Source organism: Calidris pugnax, unplaced genomic scaffold (assembly GCF_001431845.1).
Source record: "Calidris pugnax isolate Ruff unplaced genomic scaffold, ASM143184v1 scaffold39, whole genome shotgun sequence".
NCBI lineage: Eukaryota > Metazoa > Chordata > Aves > Charadriiformes > Scolopacidae > Calidris > Calidris pugnax.
Genome location: NW_015090828.1, coordinates 8,926,457 through 8,951,132, shown reverse-complemented (window position 1 = coordinate 8,951,132; position 24,676 = coordinate 8,926,457). Strand labels below are relative to the sequence as shown.

At 49.6% G+C, this 24,676-nt stretch overlaps 1 protein-coding gene across 1 annotated transcript in view; it reads left to right on the top strand.

Moving 5' to 3' along the window:
- The window catches only part of CDH23 (cadherin-related 23), a 143,843-nt gene that overhangs the window by 2,226 nt on the left and 116,941 nt on the right, over positions 1–24,676 (top strand). The window contains exons 2-4 of the mRNA XM_014940541.1: positions 1,324–1,452; positions 9,827–9,905; positions 22,811–22,923. Coding sequence (XP_014796027.1) covers positions 1,393–1,452; positions 9,827–9,905; positions 22,811–22,923 — 252 coding nt within the window. The 5' untranslated portion in view covers positions 1,324–1,392. The remainder of the gene's footprint in view (positions 1–1,323; positions 1,453–9,826; positions 9,906–22,810; positions 22,924–24,676) is intronic.

Genomic DNA, 24,676 nt, shown 5'->3' with positions numbered 1-24,676 from the left:
AAGGTGGTCTCTTGCATATCTGATGAAGGGTTTGCTTGGTCCGGAGCGGGAGCTGGATGTGGTGAATTCAGGGTGGCTGCAAGAAGAGCTGTGGAGCCTTGATTCGAGGCAGGAGCCATTCCACCCCAGGGATGTGGGGCAGAAAGAGGCCAGGAAGGGCAGTGGGAGAGGCGGTAGGTGAGGAAATTTTTGCTTTTTTGGTGCTATCTGTAATATTTTAATCAGAATTTAAAGAGGTGAACGAAATGGGAAAAAAAAAACAAACCACAAAAAACATTATCTGAAGAAACGAAAGACTTCAGCCTGATAACACTAACAGCAGAGTGCGGGTTGGAAATAAGCATCCATCCAGGCCATAAACGCTGAGGCCTGCAGGTTAAGAGGATAATGTACAAGCTGTGTTGTTGAATACGGTTTAAATTAACATTAATCTTCTGGCAATCAGTCCTTGCCGCTGTTCAGAGCCATTTTGCAGGAGTGTGCAGTAACCTCTAATGGTCGCCTTTCACCGCGAGGCTTGATTAGGGGGTGAGGAGAGATTTATTTTCTTCCCTTTGTGCGTTGTCTCTTTGCTCCTGCCCTTTTAGCAAAGGGTGGCTTTTGAGCACCCATGGGACGAGGCTCCATCAAGACAACCCACTGGCAGTGGGGCACTGCCAGGACAAGCTGGTGGCAGCGTGTCCTGCCATTGAGGAGAAGGGTCTTGCTCTGGGAAAGTGCTTGTGTCTCCATCCCAACCAGTTGGGGTGGGGTGTAAGGGAGCTGATGCTCCTGCTCAGAGCAGCAAATGCAAGAAAAGAATAAAGCTGGGACCGTGATGCAGCCCACAGGGCTATGACGAGCAGTGGGAAGGTGAGGGAGATGGTGGGGTTTGTCCCGTTCCAGCTGATGGACCCCGAGCTGTGTGGAGGCATCAGCGCCGGGGGGGGGAGATGAGATGTTCTGCTGTGATGTGCTGGTGTGAGAGTCTGTGAGCAGCCACACCTGGGTCTCACTGTGTGGAGATACCCTGGGGTGTATCTGCATTCGGAGGGGATTAATATTTTGAAGTATATGCTGAACATCATTGCGTCTTTTTCACCTAAATTGTGATGAAAGCTAAATTGGTGCTTGCATTATTTTAAAGGGCTAACGGCTGGAACGAAATGCATATTGTATCGTGGACAATAATTCCAGCAGGTAGCTTGAAAAAGGGATGATTACTTGGACTGCTCAGAAATTTTGACCCAACTGCAGCTGTGAGAGACTTAACGCTGTTGAGTAATTCTGTTTTTTCTGACACAAACCCTTTCTCTCCCCCTGCCAACCCTTGTGTTTTTCAAGGACCAAGATAAAAACAAGCCGCTGTCTACTCTGGCCAACCTGGCAATCACCATTACAGACGTGCAGGACATGGACCCCATCTTCATCAACCTGCCCTACAGCACAAACATCTACGAGAACTCGCCTCCGGTAAGGGCTGCTGCTTCCCTCCAATGTCCATGATGGAAGTGTTGTGCCGGGAGCCAAGGGAAGGTGGAGCAGGATATGGGGCAGAAAGCACAAAGTATCCCAAAATGCTTATTGGAGAATAAGTCTTGTGAGGAGAGGCTGAGGGAGCTGGGGGTGTTCAGCCTGAAGAAGAGGAGGCTGAGGGGAGACCTTCTTGCTCTCTCCAACTCCCTGAAAGGAGGGTGTAGCCAGGGGGGGTCGGTCTCTTCTCCCAAGGAACAGGGGATAGGACAAGAGGAAATGGCCTCAAGTTGCACCAGGGGAGGTTCAGATTGGATAATAGGAAAAATGTTTCCACTGCAAAGGTTCTTAAGCCTTGGAATGGGCTGCCCAGGGAAGTGGTTGAGGCCCCATCCCTGGAGGTGTTCAAAAGATGGGTTGACATAGTGCTTAGAGACATGGTTTAGTGTCATTTTTTTATCAGAGTGAGGTTGATGGTTGGACTAGATGATCTCAAAGGTCCCTTCCAACCTAGACAATTCTATGATTCGTTGAAAAAATCTGGAGGAAAACCTCTTTGCAGAGGTTTTGTCCATCCATCCATCACAGGTTTGCATTGCTTTGCCCCAATCTTTGCAGGTGGGGTGCAAAGAGGAGCCCTATTTCTATGCTGAAGTGCAAATGCTCTGAATCATGAGGTCCAAATGGCATCCAAAGACAGGGGAATCTTTATTTCTGAAACAACATGTTTCAAGCCAGCTCCAAACTATTTTACTTTTAAAAAAAAAAAAAGGGGAGCCTAAGCAAGGAGGCTTAGGAAGCCTGAAATCCAAATAAAATCCTAAATCCTTTTCCTAAAGATTTTTCTTAAATTTTAAAAAGGTTTTCTGTTGTTCTTAGCACACCTCATTTCCTCCCCACAGCGTATATGCATGCCATTTCTCATAGAAAAGTTGAAGAAAAAAGTCAAAACGTTCCTGAAATGAGGCAGTTTTGAAAATGCCAGAATCATCAGCCATTTCAGCACGTCGAGCATTTTCCCCCAGGTTTGGCCAAATTGATCCAATCATTTTAGTTCTTCTGCAGCTCAGTTTGTCAGCAAACTCGCTGTTTGTGGAAAACGTTTCCCAAGCTCTTAATACAGCAGGGCTTTTTTCCACCACCCCCCCTCTCAGCAGACGGTGCGGAGCACGGTGGGCAGCCTTGGCTTTGAGAACCGTTGTTAGCTCTGCTTCTAGCAAGGGTGGCCAGGACCTTCAGCCCAAGCATAAACCCTCAGCAGCAGCATCCGCCTTCCCAAGGCACTGTACATCCCATTGCTTTGTCTACAGGGCAAATATTTTGGTATATGGATGGAAAAACCTTCTGTCCTGAAACTGTGGTGTGGTAGGCATCCACACCACATATCCATCCCCTAATCTCTCTGGTGCTCTGTAACCAAAACGCCTGATGGATCAGTTCATGCAGAGGTAGAGGGAACTCCAGCTTCTCATGGAATCGTAGAATGGTTAGAGTTGGAAGGGACCTCAAAGATCATCCAGTTCCAACAGTTTGCTTCACTTTATAGCTTTTTGACTGGCTTTGGAGAAGAGTTCTGGTTCTGACGGCAACCAAAGTGCTGGATCGATAGGGCTGAGTCCTACTGTCACAAATCTCACGGTCAGACAGCCTGAAGATCGCCCCCAAAAATGGCTTCATGAATTACTTTTCATGAAGTGAAAGTTTTGATGCGTTTCAGACCTGTTGAGATTAAAGAGTATTTCTGCAGTGGGCAGGATAAGGTGCCAGGAACTGAAAATGCCCGTAATTCACACATTAACTAGAGGGAAAAGTCAGACCTGTTGAGATTAAAGAGTATTTCTGCGGTGGGCAGGATGAGGTGCAGGGAACTGAAAACGCTCCGTAGTTCACCGGTTAACGAGAGGGAAAAGCCTTAAATATGAAATTTTAGAAATGGAAGTCCCACGAGTATCAAAAATTATGGACTGCATCACCTGCCTGGACTGACCCAGTATCCAGGAGAGGGGATCTCTCTCAAATTAACAATATGTAATGAGGCTGGAGCTTGACGATATCTGTGTGTTGATAGACAAACGTGTACCACGGTTATTCCCAGAAGGCAGGCTGTTTGCAGTAGGCAAAGCAGCAAATAATTGCTGTGTAACCTGAAATAGGAAACGCATGAAGGAGTGCTCACCAAACTCTTAGCAGTTTTCCTGACAGGTTTAGAGATTTTAATTTCTCTCGGCCCCATGTAACGTCTCCAATGCATAAAAAAGACATTGAGGGGCTGGAGCGGGTCCAGAGAAGAGCAACAAAGCTGGTGAGGGGTCTGGAGAACAAGGCTTAAGAGGAGAGGCTGAGGGAACTGGGGTTGTTCAGCCTGGAGAAGAGGAGGCTGAGGGGAGACCTTCTCGCTCTCTCCGACTCCCTGAAAGGAGGGTGTAGAGAGATGGGGGTCGGTCTCTTCTCCCAAGTCCCAGGTGACAGGACGAGAGGAAACGGCCTCAAGTTGCACCAGGGGAGGTTCAGGCTGGATATTAGGAAAAATTTTTTCCCTGAAAGGGTTATCAGGCATTGGAATGGGCTGCCCAGGGAGGTGGCTGAGGCCCCATCCCTGGAGGTGTTCAAAAGATGGGTTGATGTAGTGCTGGGAGATATGGTTTAGTGATGGTGGTGTTTTTTGTTTGTTGTGTGGGTGTTTATTTTTGTCAAAATTAGGGAGATGGTTGGACAAGATGATCTTTAAGGTCCCTTCCAACCTAGAAGATTCTGTGTGATTCTGTGAGATACCTAAGATGGGTAGGTGCCACCAGGGACATAGTGAAGAGGAAGACAGCAGAACGTGGCGGGTACACTTTGAGTGGTATTGCTCTCTTGTTTGGACCCAAAGTCCCATCCTTCACGGGAGAAATCTCTACTGCTGAAACAAGGATGTGGTTTGCCATGGCAAGTCAGGGGTTTAACATGCATTTTCATCTGTCCATGAGAGGTCTTCTCATCAGCTCTGTCCTACCACCTGAGGGGAGCCAGTTGCAGTGTGGAGTGGAGAGTCACCCTGCAGAATGGCTTGGTTACTGAGAGGATAACAGCAAATTTGGGTGAGGAGGCTCGGCTTGGCCAACTTATCCAAAAACAAGCTTTCAGCTGAAGCCAGCAGTGCCTTTGTGGCTGCCCAGGGAAGGGTTTGAGGTGTTCAAAAGACGGGTTGACATGGTGCTGGGGGGCATGGTTTAGTGATGGGTCTTTTTTGGTCAGAGTTATGTTAATGGTTGGACTAGATGATCTTAAAGGTCCCTTCCAACCTAGATGACTCTATGATTCTATGACGTTTGCCGTGCCACCTGCCCCAAGGAGCCAAAATATGCTCAAGGCATTTGATTCCAGCCCCAAACCTGCAGAGCAGAGACGTGCTGCTGCTCCGTGCGCCCGCTCTCTGGCTCTTCTCCTGCCTCTCTTTTTATCTGAGGTGCACAGCATGTCTGTGTTCCCCTATCAATGTATCAGGCGAGAATACCTCATCTAAAGTGTATACATTACCTAATAAAATCCTTCTTATTTGGGATTATTGCATCAAATTTTAATTTCCTCACTCGAGTAACAGCATGTCAGCCAGCCCGTCAGTGAAGAGCCGATAGAAGGTGAAAAAGAGTGGATAAACTGCAGCAAATTACCGCAAACAGATCTCTATCAGCCCTTTGACTGGAATTGACTGGAATTAAGAAGTGAGAAATAGGATTTTTTATTTTTTTTTTTTTCCTGCCGTGGCAGCTTTCTGAAGCGCTCCCCCCTCCTACTCCTCCTCCTCCCTGCCGTGGCAGCTTTCTGAAGCGCTCCCCCCTCCTCCTCCTCCTGCTGCAACGCTGGGCTGTGCTTTGCCTTTCAAGTCCCTAATCCTGTAAGAGAAGAAGAAGAAGACGAAGAAGAAGAAGAGGAAGAAAAAAGAGGTGGAGGGATGCAAGAGGGGAAAGAAGTGCCATTGTAGCTCTTATTTTTCTCAGGCTGGGATCTGGTAGCATAATTTAGAAGTGTTTGGGGCACATGCTTATTCAGACACTGTGAGTAGAAAGAAATTCCTTATCGGGCAAAGGAAGAGAACCCAGCAGGAAGAGACTTTGCTGTCCCTGGAGGTGTTGTGTCTTCTTTCTTGATGCTGTTTATCATCCTAGCTTGTCTTGGAGGTCTCTCCCAGGGTACCCAAGAGCCCCAAAGCTGTCTGTAGCTCGGCAGCATTGTATTTTTCATCCTCAGAGTCGGTGGATGTCTGTCCTCACAGCATCTGTAGACTGGATAGCGTCGTTGATGGTCTCCAGACCAGTTAGTGGGGGCTGGAGAAGAGGAGCCATTTCCCCTTGCAGAGCTGCTGATGGTCTGATGAGTCCCTGCTTTCGGACCTCAGCTGGTGCATGGTCCAGACAGCATTACAGCTTCATTTTGGGGGTGAGAGAGAAGGAATCCACTGACTAGGAGAAAAGATGAGGCCTATGAAGTTGTGCTTTATCCTGCTGGGAGCCCCACAAAGGCAAGAGAGGAGACAAACCCCACCGGTGCATGGTTCTGAGACCAGCAGTTGTATTCCCTTGCAACAGCATGGAGCAGATATGTGTCAAATATCATTAGAACAGTTTTAATTCTTCAGCACCATCCTCCTCCCCTTCAAAGACTCCTCGGGTTAAAGAAATAATGTAGAATCAGTGCTATTTTTTGCCCTAGAGTCTCAATAGCTCCAAGTTAATTCTTTCTTACAATATTTCCAGCCCATCAGTGTGAACACTTTATTAAAAGCTCAGGGTTTTATTAAAAAAGGATTGATTTGCCCCTGCCCCTCTTCAAAAAACCCTCAGATTTTGTTTGGATAATGTGCCATTCTTTATTTTCTTTGCCTTCTTTTTTTAAGCATAGGCTTTTCCAGATTATTACTTTTCTAAACCTTCTTCCTTCTTCCCTAGAGGGAGAGGGTTATTCTGTTCTGGTGCTTCAGTCTATGCCTGTGTCCCTTCCTTGCAGTCACTGTTGTCTGTCACTTGCTTTTAAGAAATATCAGGAGTTTTTGGGAGTTTCCAAGAGCTGCAGGTTCATACTGCAAATACCTGGGGTGCGCCCTGGGCAGAGCTGTCAGGACTGGGAGTCAGCTTGGGGTTTCCATGAGTAAGTGGAAGCCTTGCCTGATGTGTTTGGCTAGAGTGGGTGGGAGGTTGTCCTCCAATTTAGGGGTGCAGCTGGCTGCCTATGGGAGCCGGAGCGCATCATCTCTTGCCTTCGTCGTGCCAAGACCTAGATAGCTGAAAGGATAGAGTTGTGGTCTGGTAGGATTTCAGAAGAGAAATTGGGAATTGTTGAGATGTGGTTGGCAAGAAGTCGGTCTTTGCCATTGTGGGATGGCGATGATCAAGGGTTTGCTTTGGTTTTGGGTGTTTTCCCATATCTTGTCTCTCATCTCTGGTTAGTTATCTCTGCTGGTGGGGTGGGCAAGACGCTTCATGATCATCACAGGTACTAAGAAATGAGTACAGCTTGTGTGTAGCACCATGTTTTGCATTGCATCATTTCCCCGTCTCACTCAGATACGTGCTGAATGGGAATACTCCTTCCTGTTGACCATACTGAGTGATTGCATAGGTTGTTACCATTCAGTACAAAATGAGAAATTGCCAGCAGCAATGTGGATAGACATTATGCCTGTCCTGTGGCACTTGACTCCTTCCTGTTGACCATACTGAGTGATTGTCCATCTGCATTGGTTGTTACCACTCACTACAAAATGAGAAATTGCCAGCAGTGACGTGGATAAACATTATGCCTATCCTGTGGCACTCATTCAACCTCTTCCCCAGAAGCATCGAGATTGGTCCTAAAAACTGTGTGGATGCTTGGGGAGGGATCATCTGTTCCCAGGAGTTGGGATCTGCCAGTCTTGTGGATTTTGGAAGCCTCTTGCAAAGGAGTTGTCAGGAAGGATGGAAAGGAGGCAGGCTGTGAAGAGGTGTCCAGGTCCCTGCTCCTGGTGTCGTTCTAGGAGATGGCATCCTCCCAAGAGCAGTAGGGAGCTCAGCCCTGCTCTGCCACTTGTTTCTTGGTCACTGGTGAAGTGTGGCTCATCCTCAGGACGGGCTGGTGAAGGGGCTTGTGGAGAAGGAGGAGACACACAGGGGATACAAAAAAGAACAGGGGGTGACCCAGCCTCAAAAAACAGCAGCATGGAAGCCATCATCACGGGCTTGCTGAGGACCAAGTGAACCTTACTAACACCCCTCATACTTGGGATGGGATGTCTGGATAATTTCTTTCCTATGGACATCTCTATGGCACACGCTGCTGAGATATCTCAATGAGATTCCCCCCCCTCTCCTCCCTTCCCAAACTTTCCCATCCTTTTATCTCTCCCAGGAACCTTTCCCTCTGGCTCCTACAAGAGGGACTTTTCTCACAGACAAAGGTGTCAGCGGGCCGATTACTATTCCTTGGCCATCTCAGGAGCTCTGCCTTCCCTCTGAAACGTGCCACAGGACAGGCAGCACGTGTCACCCTGAGTCTCTCCCTTGCTTTTTGACAGGCGACGAGCGAGCTGTCGGATGCCTTGAGTGCCTTCATCCACCACCCCTGCCAAAGTGGAGCTCCCCCTTCCCCGGGGAACTGAGGGACCTGCCCCATGGGGACAGTCAAATAAAGCAGAATAAGCTGGGGGAGAGCATACTGGATTGTATACCTCCTTTTCTTCCCCTCTCTTTGCCTTGCCCTCCTCGCCGTGTCCCTCTTTCTGCTTTCCCACCTGCTCCTTTCCTTCTTTTCTAGTGCTTTTTAGCCATCCTTGCTCCTTTGGAAAGGACAGTTATTGTCAGTGATTTAGAGGCTCTCTGGTGGCTGCTGAGCCTCACCAGCCGAGCGCTGCTCAAAGGCCACTGACCTGGGATTTATGGCTAATGTTCTCGGTTAATAACGTGGATTTACTTAAGGAGTCTATTGAAATGCACTCGGAGATCAGGGAAGGGACAGATCTGCCTGGCCCTGGGAGCTGTTTTTATGACCAGCTGATGGCAAAGCATCTCCCTGGAGCCCACGGGGGTATGGCTCTGGAAGCTGGGGAGACAACAAGTCCCCTCGTCCCACCAGCGATGGTTCTGCAGCAGCTTTCCCTCTGGCCTTCAGCTGATGAGTCGCAGGGCGAAGGCAACTCTGCTGCCCCATTATGCCCCCTCGTTAGATATGCAAATGCCTCTGTTGACATTTCCTTTGAGGGTAAAAAAAAAAAAATCAAAAAAAAAAATCAAAATTACTTCGTTTCCCACTGTTAATAGACCCATGAAAACAAGAACAGCTGAGTTGTAAATTTTTTCACACTACATTAATTACGTGCGTGTGCCTGTGCTTGTACTCACATGGGCTCGCTGCAGTGCGGCGGGGGAAGTACGGCGCGTGGAGCTCACATCAGCACATGGTGTTTCTATTTAAAGAACTAAACTAAAGGAATGTTGGGTCACTCACATTCGTCATTGGTTTTGGGGGGACTCTTGGCCTCGTGGACCTTTCTTCTTTGTTGTAAGAAACAGCCCTGTCCTGCGGGATGGAGGATGAGGTGGGTGAGCTGGCAGTTGCAGAAGCCCCTGCCTTTGGGGAATCTCCTGTTCTCAACATCTGTCCAACATTCCTTCTCTTTAAAGATTTCAGTTAAAATCTCTGCAGCTCTCTTGGTTATATAGCTAGATGCTGATGGCCAGGGCAAGCATCCCTCGTTGCCTGGGGTGCCTCATCTGAAGAACGCAGGTGGAGAAAAGGAGCAGTTGAAGCTGGGAAACCAGCAGTAGATGAAGCTGGTGCAGTGACCAGTGCTGAGGCTCGTGGTGAGAGGGAATTGTTGCCTTGGGTTCTCAAGGCACTGCAGAGTGAAAATGTCTGTGATGGAGTGTGCACAGTTGTGAGGAGACATCTCCTGGCTTTTTAAAGATGCACCTTAAGTCCCTCCTTCCTTCTCCTCCTCGAGCACTTGTAACTGTGCTCACCATGCTGACCTTCCTTCAAATTCTTCTCCTCCAGTCTGGGAATGACTCTGATGACACTCTCTCCAGTCCCTACGGACACTTGTCCTGGTACAAACCTACTCCATGGTCAAGCTCAGCCTGCTCGGTGGTTCAATTTGAGGACATGTCCTGCTGGTCCTGCCCTCGGCATCACCAATGACATCCTGGGGTGGGTTAGCAGAATTTTGCAGCTTGCATGAGTGATGGGTGGTGAGCCCAACCCACCCCAGAAAACAGGGATGGGATGCTTTGTCCTTGGACAGGTTTTTCCTAAGTGTGTGCCCCATGGTATGAGGTGTGATGCCTTGGCCAGGCACCCCGCGAGCCCCAGCAGTGCTCGGCTGGGGTGGCTGTAACACAGGTCTCCTCTCCCTCCCCAGGGTACCACCGTGAGGATGATAACGGCGATCGACCAGGACAAGGGCCGTCCCCGGGGCATCGGCTACACCATCGTCTCGGGTAAGTCATGGGGGGAACATGGTGGGGAGCCCAGCGGGGCTGAAGGAGCTAGCCCTGCCATGAATCCATACATCCTGTACCTTGGAAAATCATATTTGGCCAAGTTTCTCCTCGATTGTGCTGCTCCTCCTTTGGATTTGTGTGTTGCTAAACAACAAAGCTGAAAGCTTGTACCCCTCTGGAAAGCTTGCTTTGCCTTCAGCGCTGCTGGAGGGCATCACTCCCGGCACCTCCCTTTCCTCGAGCAGCAGACCTGACCTCTAACAAATCCGACAATAAATCTGGTATTTTCGGCCCTGGTGGCAAGCCACGACCCAGCTCTGCTTCACACAATGCTACGGAGGGGACCTGCAAAGAGCCAAGCAGAAAACTCTTATTGGTGGTTATTGTTTCGGGAGAGAATGGGACTGATTAACGGGCTGAACGGCTCCCGGCGGTTTCCTCGGCGTTTCCCAAAAGCTCCCGTGCCGAGGGCTGGCTTCCCAAAGCATTGCTGGAGCTTGGCAAGCTGGGAGGCTGGGGGGGAGCAGGACCTGCAAGGGTGCAGGGCTAGAGAATGAAGCTTAATTAGAGCAGCGGAGGGTTTCTGTCTTCTGATAGCCTCCGTGGATTGATTCTGCCTCTGAAGCCCAGGGAACCCTTCCCAGTCTGCATGGATGGCTTGCTGAAAGTGATGTAGCTGGTCATCCGTGGATCCTCACTAGGCAATGCTTGGCTCCTTTGGGTCCATACCTCCTGGACCTCTTCTGATGGCAAAAGAACCAGGGCCAGGGCAGTCTGGGGAGGTGTTTCCAGGTAAAACTGAGCTGTGTTTTGGAAAAAAACGTAGCTGTGTTTTGGAAAGGCCAAATTTTAGGAGCTAGACCCGTCTTATTTAAGATGCCCTGAGGTCAGCAAACCTCTGCCATATCTAAGGTCAACTTTGATGCTCGCTGGGCTGCTCTCGGCGCTGCTTTGGTGGGGCTGTGCTTTGGGGTACGGACAGACTACTGGGGTTAACCCAGCAGCAAGGGACCAGCTTGGGTTGTAATTGTATTTCTGGCATTGCTTTTTTGGGGGATCTTCGCGGTAAGAAATGGCAACGGTGCCTTCTCTCTCCCCGCTGTGACACGTCTCAGGTGCTGGCTGGCAGCTCCTTCAAGCTACACGTGCAGAAATAATTTCCCAGTTTCTCTTCCTCAAAGCCCAGACGTTTCAAAAGCTCTTTTAATCAACCTCTAGGGTCGAGGTGATTTCACCCCGACTTTCAAGTCCACTGATCCCGACTGCAAGTATCCAGGTCAGTCTACCTTTGAAGATGCAAGGATTATTTATTCTCTAATTCCTTCTGCAATTTATTCTGATGTTCCCCCAGCATGAATTAAATGAGCACTTTCCCCTAGATTTCCTGTATCAACTGGCCAAAGTGCAGCAGGGATTTTATTTTGGCTAATACAGGCCTTTTTTTGCTGGAGACTGCACTGAGACCTCAAACTAATTTTGTGGTTGAGGTTGTAGCTGAAGTACCGTGAGGATGGTAAAAGCCTTCAGCTTACAAAATCCTCCCCCGGCTCAAAGTCTGAATGAAAGATGCTCAGCAGCTGGAAAATCACCCTTGTCCTGTTTGCACGCCCTCCTTTGGGCACCTGCCGATGGCCATGGACCATTTTTCTGACCCACTGTGCTGTAGGTATCTAATTTTTCCATGTCAGCATCGGTGTAACACAAACAGCTCCAGGTTTCCAATGCTTATAAATACTTAGAGGGAGAGAGTCAGGAGGATGGGGCTGGTCTTTTCTCAATGGTGCCCAGGGACAGGACAAGAGGAAATGGGCACAAACTTGAGTATAAGAAATTCCACCTAAACATGAGGAGGAACTTCTTTCCTGTGAGGGTGGCAGAGCCCTGGAAGAGGCTGCCCAGGGAGGTGGGGGAGTCTCCTTCTCTGGAGACATTCAAAACCCACCTGGACAAGATCCTATGCAGTCTGCTCTAGGTAGACCCACTCCGGGGGGGGTGTTGGACTTGATGATCTCCAGAGGTCCCTTCCAACCCCATATGATTGATTCTATGATTCCAAGGGCTCAAATCTGCAGAAACAACTGTGCAATCTACAGAGGGTTAATCTGCTGAATACACCCACCTGCTGATGGCCAGATCAGCCTTCTGCTCATCAGATGGTCACAGCTGCTCTACTGAATCAAGTAGATTCAGTAGACCTTGGATTTTTACCTGGAATGTTCACGCGTGCTCTTATTTTCATGTCTCTCTTTAGTTTCCCTGTGAAATAACCATGATGTGCCCCTTTTGGGAGCATCCCCTGCTCCATGACAGGGCAGCCATCAGCCTGGCTGTGGTGGCTGGGTGGAGGGATGGTGGAAGGGAGCCTGGTGGCAGCAGGGTGCGGAGTGACAGGCAGGAGGATCTCCACAAACAGCCCCTCATCTTCTTGCATCTGCCAAGAGCTTAATCCCTGCCCCTGGTCCCGCCTGGCGGGGGGTAGCTCTCATATCGAAGAATCAGGCGGAACACATCAAAGAGTGATTAAACTGCTTTGCATTATTTTTTTTTATTCCCTCCCCCCCCTGCAAACAGGAGGATTGCAGAGCATTTCTGCAACTGGTGGGGAGTCCGCTTTGCATTATTTTTTTTTATTCCCTCCCCCCCCTGCAAACAGGAGGATTGCAGAGCATTTTTGCAACTGGTGGGGAGTCCTCCTCCTGTCGGCACCGGCGTCTTGCAGAGCGGTGGTGCTGGGAACGATCACCTGGAGGGCACACCGAGGGGTGACTGCGGCACCCCCCGTCGCCTCCTGTCTCCTCCTCATCCTCCCTCTGTCTTCAGCTTCAGGCAGAGGTTTCCAACATCCCCTGAAGCCAGGCTTCAGGATGCTCTACTTCCACTTTGATGACCGGAGCCAGAGTTCGCCAGCTCCCTTCGGCTGCTGGGCTGTGGCTGAGGGCAAATTTTAAAGAAAACAGGTTCATGGGGCAAACAATTTTTTTTTTCCTCATATCAGTAGGAGTGTGTGTGCCTCCCAGGCTCTGCTCAAGGCATTCTCTTATACTTTCCACGATCTCTTCTTGCTTTTGAAAGAAGATGTTACCTTCTGATGTCTGAGAGTCCGGATATGGGAGCCAGCCGCTAGTGCCTCCAAAATCCTGCTCACCCAAGGCAAGTGATTTTTTTTTTGGCAGGCAGGTAAAGCCTAATTAACTTGTCATTATCCTCAATCACGATGGTAAAGGTCAGCGAGCAGATTTTGTGCCTGAGCTGGTAAATTTTTATGTCAATTTTGCAAAAAAACAGTCTAACATATGGGAACGGGGAAGCAAATTAAATTAGAAAACCGACTGTAAGCAAAAGCGTAAATGGTTGGTGGAGGTGGTAATTATACCTGGCTCTTCAGCTCAATTGCACGAGGGGACACGGCAGTGATGCTGTTCCCATTTCACAGCAGGGATGGGTGATGCCTCTCCCTGGTTCTCCCAGCCTTTCGGGCGTAGGGCTTGCACGTAAGCTGTTCTGATTTCACTGACTGGGGTTGAATATACAGCAGGGAGAAAGCTGAAAAGCGACCCAGCTGTTTATCACTTCTTTGGTATTAATATCTAAAGCATTGGTATGATTTGGAGGCGGGCTGTAAAAATTAATTTGGGCTTGCCTGTGTCCCATTCGGCTCCAGCCCTCGGGTAGCTGCTCCTCGGGATATACTGCAGCGGCTCTTATTTATATGGCTATCTCCAGCACAAGGTCCTCCCGTGACAGGAAAACAATAAAACTAAAAGATTAACCATAACCACATAAAATAAGACTTAAGATCCAACTTTATGCCGCCGGCTTACAAAGCTGTTAAGCTTGAAATGACAGAGGAGCTGCGTCACGGCTTCGGCTAGTTGTCCTGTCGGGGCAGACAGTTCTCCCTGGGAATTGTTTCTGTATCTTAGAGGGAAAAAAAACATTTAGTTGTTTCTCCCTCTTCCCCGTGAAACATTTTTCGCCCTGCGCTTTGCGAGAAGTGGGGTTCCCACCCTGCAGAGAGCCATCTGGAAAAGAAATCTAAATGGAGACCTTGCAACTCAAGCCCCTGGTGCCCACAGGTTGGTCGGGGCTGGGGCTCCCGTCGCTCTGATGGCTGTTTTGGCCACTTTTCCCAGGTGAAAAGAAGGGGTCGAGCATCCCATGGCCACTGCCCTGCGAAAACCCTCCCTCCCTGGTCCCCCAGTTGCTTTGACAGGTTGGAGATGCTCAGCCGCTGAGGTCAGGGCTCCGTTTGAAGGACAGATAATTAATCCAGCAAAGTAATCCACGGTCTCTTTTTTTGGCAGATTTATGGAGATAGCCTCTGTACCGGGGACTCTGCCTCATCATCTTTCATTTCCCAGGCAAAGCGAGTGACTTGTTGTATAACATGACCTGTTCTAGATAAGGCTTTTCATTTAGGGGAACTCTCCGGTCTTAACAGAGATTGATTTTTCCCGCTGGAAATCAGAGGGCCCCAGCACTCTCAGCAGGATCAGGCCTGCAGACGGCGGCGTGTTTTCACGTTTGCTGCTGCTGCACATCGCCTGGGGCACGGGGAATCCTTTGGCTCTTTAAGAAAAGGTTTTTTATCGTGGATTAAATGGCAATTTAATTAATAGGTGGGAAGGGACTTTGGCCTGCGAGCTCTTTTTAAGAAAACGTATTGCACGACTGCAGTCTCGTGCTTTGCTTGTTAGCTGTAAAACTTTGGGTTCTATTTATTTCCAGGATGGTCAGGAGGTTTCATGTCTCCTGGTGTGAAGATGTGAAGGTGGCCTGTGCTGCTTGGGCAGGGGAAAGGGTTAAGTCCAGGGCTCTGCAAGATGCCCCCACTTCACTCTCTGCCTGCCTGAAACATTTCAGGTTTGGTGATGGATGGACAAGGGGAGATTGCCCAAGGACAATCCATATGTCCTTCCAGGGGCTTGGAAAGTCCTGCAGGAGAGAGGGGAGGGAGCGCAGGGCTTTCGGTGGGGTGAGCTGGTCCTTAGGGCTCTTCACAAACCCTTAGGGCGTCTTTGGGTTTTTTTTCCAGAGTTCATTCTTCGAGGAGGCTGCTGCAGTTTCTGGCAAAGCGCTCTCTTCCGAAAGCTATGGCATCCCAAGGGAAGCGTGAATTAAAAATCATTATTTGCACAATGTAATAGAAGTGTGAGTTACAAAAGCAAGAGGGAACCGTGTCTGAAGAGAATTATTCTCCGTCTTTCTTCTGGTTTTCCTGCTGAGGAATGAAATATCATATATATATATTTATGTAAAAATCAGTGCTGTAGCTTTCAGGACGTGTTTCACGTGTTCTTAACGGATCTGGAGCCCCTCACTGCCTTCCTTTTGAAAGTGCAGCAGGAACATTTAAGATAAGGTTAAGTGGCCAGAGTGGCCTCAGCTGCTGACACCTCCTTTCGTATTTTGACCTGACCTATTACAGAAGGCAAAGCAAAGCACACCGTGACCCTTCAACCAGACATCAGGGAGGATCCTTGGAAACAGGACCTGCTAATTTTAATATCCCTGTTGCCAGTTGGCTTACCTCACACCGGCTTTTTCCCACATTTGGATCGCTCGGTGAACTACTAGGGTGTTAAAGTCCTCATAAATTACACCTGCTGGGAGGGCCTTCCAGCATGATTTAAGGGCAGTCATCATAGCAGAACATTTCTGTAGGAGGACACGCTGATGGGTGGAAAAGTGCCTCACGCTGAGTTATTCATCAAAGGCTGTTTTTCCACCCTGCCAGCGCACGGGGTTGAGGCAGCACAAAGAAGAGATGGTGGCTGCGGCCACAGCCCCTCTTTTCTTGGCTGGGTTGCTCTCCGTCTTCCTCTTTGCTGCTAGCAATGCTTCATTGTCACGTTGGCATCTTGCTTTGGCTCCCTGATAAGCCAGAAAGCACTGAAAACAGATATGTTTGGGATAATGGTTTGCATGCCAGGTAGTCTCCCAGCAAGTGGCCTTCAGTAATTAAAACTATACATTCCCATTTCTGTGTGAAAATGAAACAAAAGCATATTCATTGCTTAATTTCTGGGACTTTTTAACTTCCTGGCATTTAAGGTGAGTTCAAGGTGTTGGCACCCGACTGGGAAAGGATGAACCTGTGCTGTCTCTGTTCCTGTTGGGGCTAGAGAAACCAACCCTTTCTGAGGTGGTTTTTAGTGGAGGATTTTCTGAAAGGTGGTGGGCCTGGAGATGTGGAGTTTATGTTAAAAGCTGATTCAGACCTCTTACCAGGCATATTCAAGCTGGAGGGGAACAGCTTTAGACTGGAGATGAGGAGAGGGTTCTTTACTGTGAGGGTGGTGGAGCACTGGAACAGGTTGCCCAGGGAGGTGGTTGAGGCCCCATCCCTGGAGATATTCAAGGTGAGGCTCGACGAGGCCCTGGGCAACGTGGTCTAGTTGGGGGTGTCCCTGCTGACTGCGGGGGGGTCGGACTAGATGACCTTTGGAGGTCCCTTCCGGCCTGGGCAATTCTATGATTCTATGATATCGCAGCCTACTTCTTTCATGATCTCCTGAGAGTCTGCCTGCTGTTGCAGGAGAAGCAGGAGAGGTGATTTGGGGGTGTCTAAATCCAACCCAGCCACGGTAGCCATTGAGAAAGTGCCAATTTTGTGTGTGATCATCCTTCAGCTGCAGGGTGAAAGCATCTTCTGCAACTGCTGCTCTGAGGTGACGATGCCCAGGTCGGCCCATTCTCTCTGGGAATGCACCTCCTATGCCCTGTTTATTAGGACAAAATCCTCAGGTGGAGTGTTCATTCATTGGATTTACAGAAATGAGGGAAATAAACGTTCACGGTGATTTTCCCGTGCATTGCTCTGCTGTCTTGACTCACGAACCAGCTGTTGGCTGCTCTCCTGTCGCAGGTTTTAGGGTTAGATTCATGGAAAGAGGAAAGGCTGGGAGGTAAAAAAGCCAAGCCAGGCAGTGCTGGTGATTTGCCTTCCCTTCGAGCCACTGGGCGCGTTTTGGATGACGTGGGGGAATGGTGGTTGTGGTCCAAGACTCAGCATCCTTTCCTGTGATGAATTACACTCAGAGCAGGAATGTTTAAACTCTGCAGGGCTCTGTTCTTCTCTCTGGTACCCAGCCACAGCTCCTGGGGGCTTCGGGAGGGGGAGTACACCTCAGGTGATAAATCTCTCCTTTTATTTTCTCCTACTGTACAGTCAGTTCAAAAAAAAAGGGAACTGCACGAGCGTTTAATTCCAGCTTCTTTTGTGGCTCTGCAAGATCAGAAATCCTGATGGTTGCACCAGAACGGGCAATTAAATCTTTTGGGGAAGACACTAAAAATGCCTGTTTGCAGAGCAAGTGTGTGTGGAGGAGTGGTGGCACGCAGCTTTGGGCTTGAATCAGTTGTCCCAGAGAGAGCTGCATCCTCGGGGAAGAAGAACACACCAAAGTCCAGAGCAAGGGAAATGGGCGCTGTTTCCTAGGACATCTTGGTTTCAGGCAAAGCGAAGATATAAAGAGGATGAGAAGCTCAACATGAGCCAGCAGTGTGCACTGGCAGCCCAGAAATCCAACCACATCCTGGGCTGCATCAAAAGAAATGTGGCCAGCAGGTCATGGGAGGTGATTCTACCCCTCTGCTCTGTTCTGGTGAGACCCCACCTGGAGCTCTGTGTCCAGCTCTGGAGTCCTCAGCATAGAAAGGACATGGACCTGTTGGAACAGATCCAGTGGAGTGCCATAAAAATGATCAGAGGGCTGGAGCACCTCTGCTGTGAGGACAGGCTGAGAGAGCTGGGGTTGTTCAGCCTGGAGAAAAGCAGGCTCCAGGGAGACGTTATAATGGCCTTCCAGTACCTGAAGGGGCTACAGGAGAGATGGGGAGCGAACCTTTAACAGGGAATGTAGTGACAGAACAAGGGGTAATGCTTTTAAATTGGAAGAGGGGAGATTTAGATTAGATATTAGGAAGAAATTCTTTCCTGTAATGGTGGTAAGAGCCTGGCCCAGGTTGCCCCGAGAAGCTGTGGCTGCCCCATCCCTGGAGGGGTTCAAGGTCAGGCTGGATGGGGCTGGGAGCAACCTGGTCTGGGGGGAGGGGTCCCTGCCCAGGGCAGGGGGTTGGACCTCCATGATCTTGAAGGTCCCCCCCAACTCTAACCATTCTATGATTCTCTGACAGCTCAGGTTGTAATAACCCCTTTTCCTTTGGAAATAACTTGTTGCCTTTGAATTTAAGCATGGGGTGAGGTATCTGCCCTGGCATGCTTCCCTGCCTATCTCACAGGGGCAAAAACTCAAGGTGAAGAGCAGCGAGGTGGTCACGGCGGCTGATGGACTATTTATACGATGATAACTGTGTCTGTTGCTGACTCTATGAACCACATCCAACAGCATCTATTTCGGCGCTGAGGAGCCCTGACAGAGCACATTTTGATTAATAAATTATCCGGCGCAAGGTGTGTGATGGGTTCCCCTTTCACATCTCATGAAAGTCATCCGCTCCAAGTTCAGCGGCTCAGCCAGCCCAGGGCCTTTCCAGGATGCAGCTCCCCTGATACAAACAGCTTTTCGTGCAGGCAGGGAGGGGGGCAAAACTCCCCTACATGGGGGAACTGCCTTCTCCTGCTCTTCCCTAGAGCTGGGCAACAGCTACATCTCTTCTACAGGTTTGAACAACGCTCCAAGGCCATAAGCATAGGGAGGAAGGAGGAGATATCAATGTATTCTTTTTTTTCTTTTCTATTTTTTTCTTTTTTGTGCCCCTGGATTTGAGCCAGTATTTTTAACAGCCTTTTTAAACTGTGAGAGCATTGGCCGAGGGCGATTAAACATTATGGCCTTCATCTATAAAACCCCTCATTATAGTGGTGTTTCTCCGAAATGCTGGCCTAAGCCACCACCCATTCCTGAATGAGCTGGGAAAAACACTCCCAATGGGATCCATCCTGTTGCTTCCCAACCCAGTGTTGTGTTGGTCTCTGCCTTCCTTGTCCCCTGCCCGGCCATGGCAGGTGTAGGAGCTGCTGCTGTCCCTGTACCCACACACGGACAGAGGGATAGGACAGTTTTCCTTCTCCTTTTACCAGTGTCATAACAAGAAACTGGGCTTGTATGTCCTGAGCAAGCCTGCTCCCTGCCAGGTGAGAGCAACCAACCGGCCAGAAACCTATTCATATAGTCATCCCAAAGTTTTGTTTTTTTGTTTTTTTTTTTTTTGTTCTTGCCTTTTCTCTGTCTTTCTGAGTGTTTAAAAACGTTGTCTGCTTTGCTTTTCTTCTCTCTGCGCTCCCTTTGGCTGCTCAGCCTGTCCCTTCCCATCATTTAACTTCTGCCCCCATCTCTGATTCCTACCCTGGGTCTCTCTCCTGGTCTCTTCTGCTGTCTCCTGCCTCGTGCTGTGTCCAGCTCTCTAGGTTTGCAGTGGTGGTAGAGAGGGAGAAGTGGAGGCTGCCTTCTCCCTTGGGATGTTCCTCTCTAGGGGATGCTACACATTTATTCCTTGGCTTTGCCTGCTCTGTGCAATGGAGCTGGACTGCCCGGTTCTCGGTGAAGGTGCCACATCCATGTCTGGGTGGGGAAGGAGATGGAAGACACGTAAGCACTTGTTTAGTAGAAACAGGAGTCTTGGGTTCCTGTCCCTGACCAGAGGCATGGAAATGAAGTCCTTGGTCTTCATCTAGAAATGCTTTGGTGCCTCAGACCAGACCTCAGGCTAGGTAGTAGATGGCTCGAGCAGGGACATGTCCAGCAGCTGGTCACTCCTGAGCCAAGTGAGTGACCCTTTGATTGCCCGCCTGGTGTAGAGCAGAAGGCTGTGTGTGCCACAGCGTAAGTACTGCTCATGGGAGAGCCTGGGAGGAGGACATAGGAGGGGTGAGGTGGACAACAGGGGCACTTTTCTGAAGGTCACTTTGCTTCCGTGTCAAGTGTGGCCACAATAGTTCCTCTCTGTGTCTTAAAACAGTTTGCAGGTTGCTAACTTGGAGATGGCACCGTCCCACATCCCCCAAGAAACAGGATTATCTGGGGATCTCGACTGTGTTTGAAACCCCTGCAAAAAGGTCCTTCCACCCTTCTGTGTTCTCCATCTCACATCAGTGCATTGCAATATGGCTTCAACACCAGCAATGAGCAAACCACAGTTTGTTCCACTGGCATGTCCAGCAGGCAGTGCTGGCCACTGGCCACACAAGCCTTTGGCTGGAGTGTTGGGGCACCAACGGTGTCCACCTGGCTCTGAGGCCGCCTTAGCTCAGACCCCTGTGACCAGCACGGCTAGGAGCAGGACAGAGCAAGCACTGGGAGAGCAGCAGGGTGGAAAAATGGGTTGAAAGCCATCAACCCATTGTGGTTGGCCAGTTTGGCACTGGCACCTAAGTTGTGCTTAACCCAGAGTTGGCTTTCTCCTGGGTCAGGAAGATGATGGAGAGAACCAGCTAGACAGGAGAAATTATACAGAGGTGGGGAGAGAAGGACAAAATTGGCTATTTTTCCCCCAGTTTTAATATTATTATTTTTTTTTGCCATCGCTCTGAGGGAAGTGAGGACACGTAAAGCTGATTAGAGGGATTCTTGCAAAGAAAAGGGTCTGGAGGGAGTGGGCATTGTTCGGCAACGCGAGTGCTTCAGAGGGGGTCATTGGTCAGAGGAATAGTGAAGCAGTGGTTGGAGAGATGATGTAGGGGAAATTATGAAAAGCCTCTGAGGGACAGGTTTGGAGACACCTCTTTCCCTTCTGAGGCTAATTTGCAAACCCAGCAATTCCCAGCTCGCAGAAATGCACCCTGGAGGGAATCAGATGCATATCTGCCATCTGCCAGAGGTCTCGTGAGGCTCAACTAGAGAAAAGCCCCTGATGTGCAGCCTGGCAGGGTATTTGGGTCCCTAATTTATCTGTGTAGCCTTCAAAAAATAACTGTAGTCAAATATGAAACACAGAATCATTTTCAGGACACGGCGCTCGGTGCCGTGGTTAGTCCTTTGTGTCAAATTCCTGCCCTATTGACCTATTTCCACTAAAATTCATTGGTCTCCACGTTTACAGATTCCTGTTAGTAGAGCAGTGTTTGTGATCAAAAAAGTATTTTATTACACTTTATATTAAGGGGAGTGCCCCAAGATAGCCCTGGTGCGTAGACTTTACCATGGCAACACGGAGCATTTAAATGCCTTGAAGCACAATCCAATATATCTCATGGAATGTCCTTCAAACCTGGTATCAGAAGAAGTCTCCTAAGGAGTCAGCTGTAAAGTACAGGGCAGAGGTGGGAAGTCAAGATGAAAAGAGAGGAATCATCCACGGAAGGAGACTAGAGCTCTTCACGTACGGCAGTGAAATGTTAGATTGAAAAAAAAAAACCCAACCAAGGCTGCTGCTAATATTTTAAGTAGCCGCGCATCAGTTCATTAAGCTGGCTAGCAGTCAATGGGCCATTTCGGACAGAGAGAAGGGAGGACCAAGGTCAGAAATGGGAGGAATTTGGTCTGAGAGGAAGATATAAGGGCTTGGTAATGGGGAAGAAAGGTGTTATGGCACTTAAGGCTCTGGGAGAGAGAGGAGGTGCTGGCAGCCAGCGGCTCATGAAGGCCAGGGGTGCTCCCTGGAGGGTTGGACGTGGAGGCTTTGGTCATCCAGGTAAAGGTGCCACCGTGGTTAAAGGGGGGATCAGAAAGGCATCAGGTGGATGCTGAGTGATGGAAAACAACCTTCTGCTGCAGCAGATCTGTCTTGCAGCTCCCTTCCAGGAAAATGACAAATGTTGTGCGTGTTTCATTCACGCTGAGATATATTGAAAAGTAAGTTGGGTTGTTTTATTTTTTTTCATTTTTGACTGGGATGAATATAATGTACCTGCAGGGCTTCCTGGCTCCTGTTTGGAGACAGATTAAGGTTTTCTGCACACTGTGAGCTGATGAGGGGCAGTGGTGCAAGTGGCCATATGCCCGGGCAGAGCCTCTTTGGTCATCACTAATTCAGCAGCCTCCTCTGGTATTGTGTTGGGTCGGCGTCAGGTGTCCCAAGCTCCACATACCAACTGCTTTCCTTTGTCTGGCTGACAGAGAGAGCACCTGGGACTGTCACAAGGGCATTCCCAGTGCAGGACATTCGTCTTCTTAGCATCTGCTGGCTGTGAGACTCAAGTGTTGTCTTAAGCCCTTCTGGGTGTCTAATTCCAGAGGAGTCAAGCTGAGGATAGGATGCTCGGTGGAGACACCATCCACGGCACCCTCGCTGGTTGCTTGCACATAAGACCCAGCACAGATGCCAAATTTGGCTCAACTAGAGGAAAACGAGGCAGCAAGAGCACAAAAGCAGGGCAAGTGCCTGTGGTACTTACCCTCATGCTCTCCCTGGCACCAAATGTGTCCAGCTAAGAAAAATCCTCAGCTGTATGTGGTTTCTCTGTTATTTGATAGATTTTTTCTTTGATGAACCTCCCCAGTCTCTCCTCGAATACTTGTGGGCTTCCCTCACCCTCAGCATCCTCTGGCAAGAGGCCCCACTCTTAAACTACTGCTTGTTATGGGAGGAATTACTTGTTAATTGGCCTTCCTCTGATTGACCCCGAGACTGATGTCCCATAACTGTTGTGTTTTAAGAGCATGTCCCACCCCAGGGACATGGTGCCCTGGGAGGGCACCACCCGCATTGGGCCCTGGTTTCAGTGGTGCCGTTGCATGTTTTAATAACCAAAACTCTTTGAAATTCTTCACCTGCCTGCAGCCTTCAAGCCTTTTACCAGCTGTTGGAAGGAAAGCAGCGCTTTGAGCCTTGAGATGGGGTGGGTGAGAGGAGAGGAGGACCTTTAGAGACCTCTCTTCCAAGCGCCGTGCGTGGAGGCTGGCAGGGGAAGAGGCTCGTGTCCTCCTGCTTCCCCCCTGCCCCATTTGGCATCAGCGGTACCAGCAGCGTGTGCTCACCCTGCCTGTTGTTTTCCTCAGGGAACACCAACAGCATCTTCGCCCTGGACTACATCAGTGGAGCCTTGACCTTGAATGGGCTGCTGGACCGGGAAAACCCCTTCTATAGCGCTGGATTCATCCTCACTGTGAAGGTGAGAGCTCCTCCATCACAGAGGCACGCAAGCCGAGCGGGATGGGTGGGGAGGGCACCCTGCTTGGGGACAACTCCTTCCAGGTGGGGGCACAAACCTGGGACATGTTTCTGTGGGCATCCAGAGGTGTGATCTGCTATTCCCCAGCCAGATCATAGAATCGTAGAATGGTTAGAGTTGGAAGGGACCTTAAAGATCATTGATTTCCAACCCCCCTGCCCTGGGCAGGGACACCTCCCACTAGACCAGGTTGCTCAAAGCCCCATCCAGCCTGGCCTTGAACCCCTCCAGGGATGGGGCAGCCACAGCTTCTCTGGGCAATCTGTTCTAGTGTCTCACCACCCTCAGAGCAAAGAATTTCTTCCTGAGATCTCTTCTAAATCTCCCCTCTTCCAATTTAAAACCATTACCCCTTGTCCTGTCCCTACACTTCCTGATCAAGAGTCCCTCTCCAGCTCTCCTGTAGGCATGTTTAGCACATGGTGGTCCAAAGTGTGCTTGCCTCTATACGGATGTATAAGCTCATTTTTGGTGCCCTGTCTGGCCTCCAACTAGATCTCCCCATGGATGTATCTGCTGGCAGCCCTGGGATTGCAAATAGCATGAGACACCTACATTCAAGCACCTGAGTTGCCTCCACTTGTGCCTATTTCCCACCTTTCCTCACCAAAACCCCGGAAAAAGAGGAACATTTTGTCACGTCAGCAGGCAGGAGTGTAACAGGGCATCATCTACATCTGTCCGGCGCGGGTAGGCATGGTCAGGGAGTGATGCTGAAAGTTGTCTCGTCAAGAAAAGGCACCAGAGCGTGACCTTCCAGCCCCACCAGCCCCACCTGAGAGCGGCTCCCTGGCTCCACTCGCGGCCCTGTAATTAAAATCAATACCAAGCTGGGCAGCTGGTTGGAAACACATTTAGAAGTATAGATTCTGCTGGGCTGGGGTGGGGAAAAAATCAGCGCCGTAGGAAGGGTCATTGATTTGGGAGGGCAGCGGCATCACCTTCTGGTTCTGGCCAACGCAGTGCTTTGTCGGGGGGTGGGAGCAAAGGGACAAGAAATTATGGGGGGTGGGAGAAAAGGGACAAGAAATTACCCCCTGTGGTCCCAGTCACAGGTCAAACTGTGGGGCTTTATGCACAGGGAAGAGATCTGCACCCATCCCTGGTATCTGGTTTGGGGCTTTTATAGTTAAAATTCAGTAGAAATCAAGAGAGGGAGGATTGTCCGTTTTTAATAGGGATAAAAATATCCATTTAATCTTGGAAAGGTTTGTAAACCTGAAAACTTGCCCGTTTTCCCCCCCGGCATGATAATGGAGTTCCGACTACGTTCTGTTGGTCTGATGGGTTTTTATTTTTCTCTACCCCCAAAACTTGGCGTCCTCCCGCAAATGCCAACTCTCCGCGACCCACGAACCCAGGACCCAAAAATGTTCTCTGCTGCTCTCATCCTGGAGCAGGCAGTGAAAATACAGCTGGGATGCTCCTTGTTGGGATCAGCCTGTTCTGCTGCTGTGTGCAGAAGCAGTGAATAGCAATGAGCTGCGCGGGTCGCAGCTCAGCGTTGCTTTTCTGTGCCCACGGAAAAGCAAGATTATCCAAAGGACGAGAGGAGGGACTCCGCCTTGAAAAGGCTTCCTTCACAAATCTTGCTTCTCCAGCAAGAAAATCTACACTTGTTCCTTTTGGGAAAGCGAAATTCAAGTCCTTCTGGAGGCAGAGGTGTGACATGGAGGCATGATTCAGCTCTGTA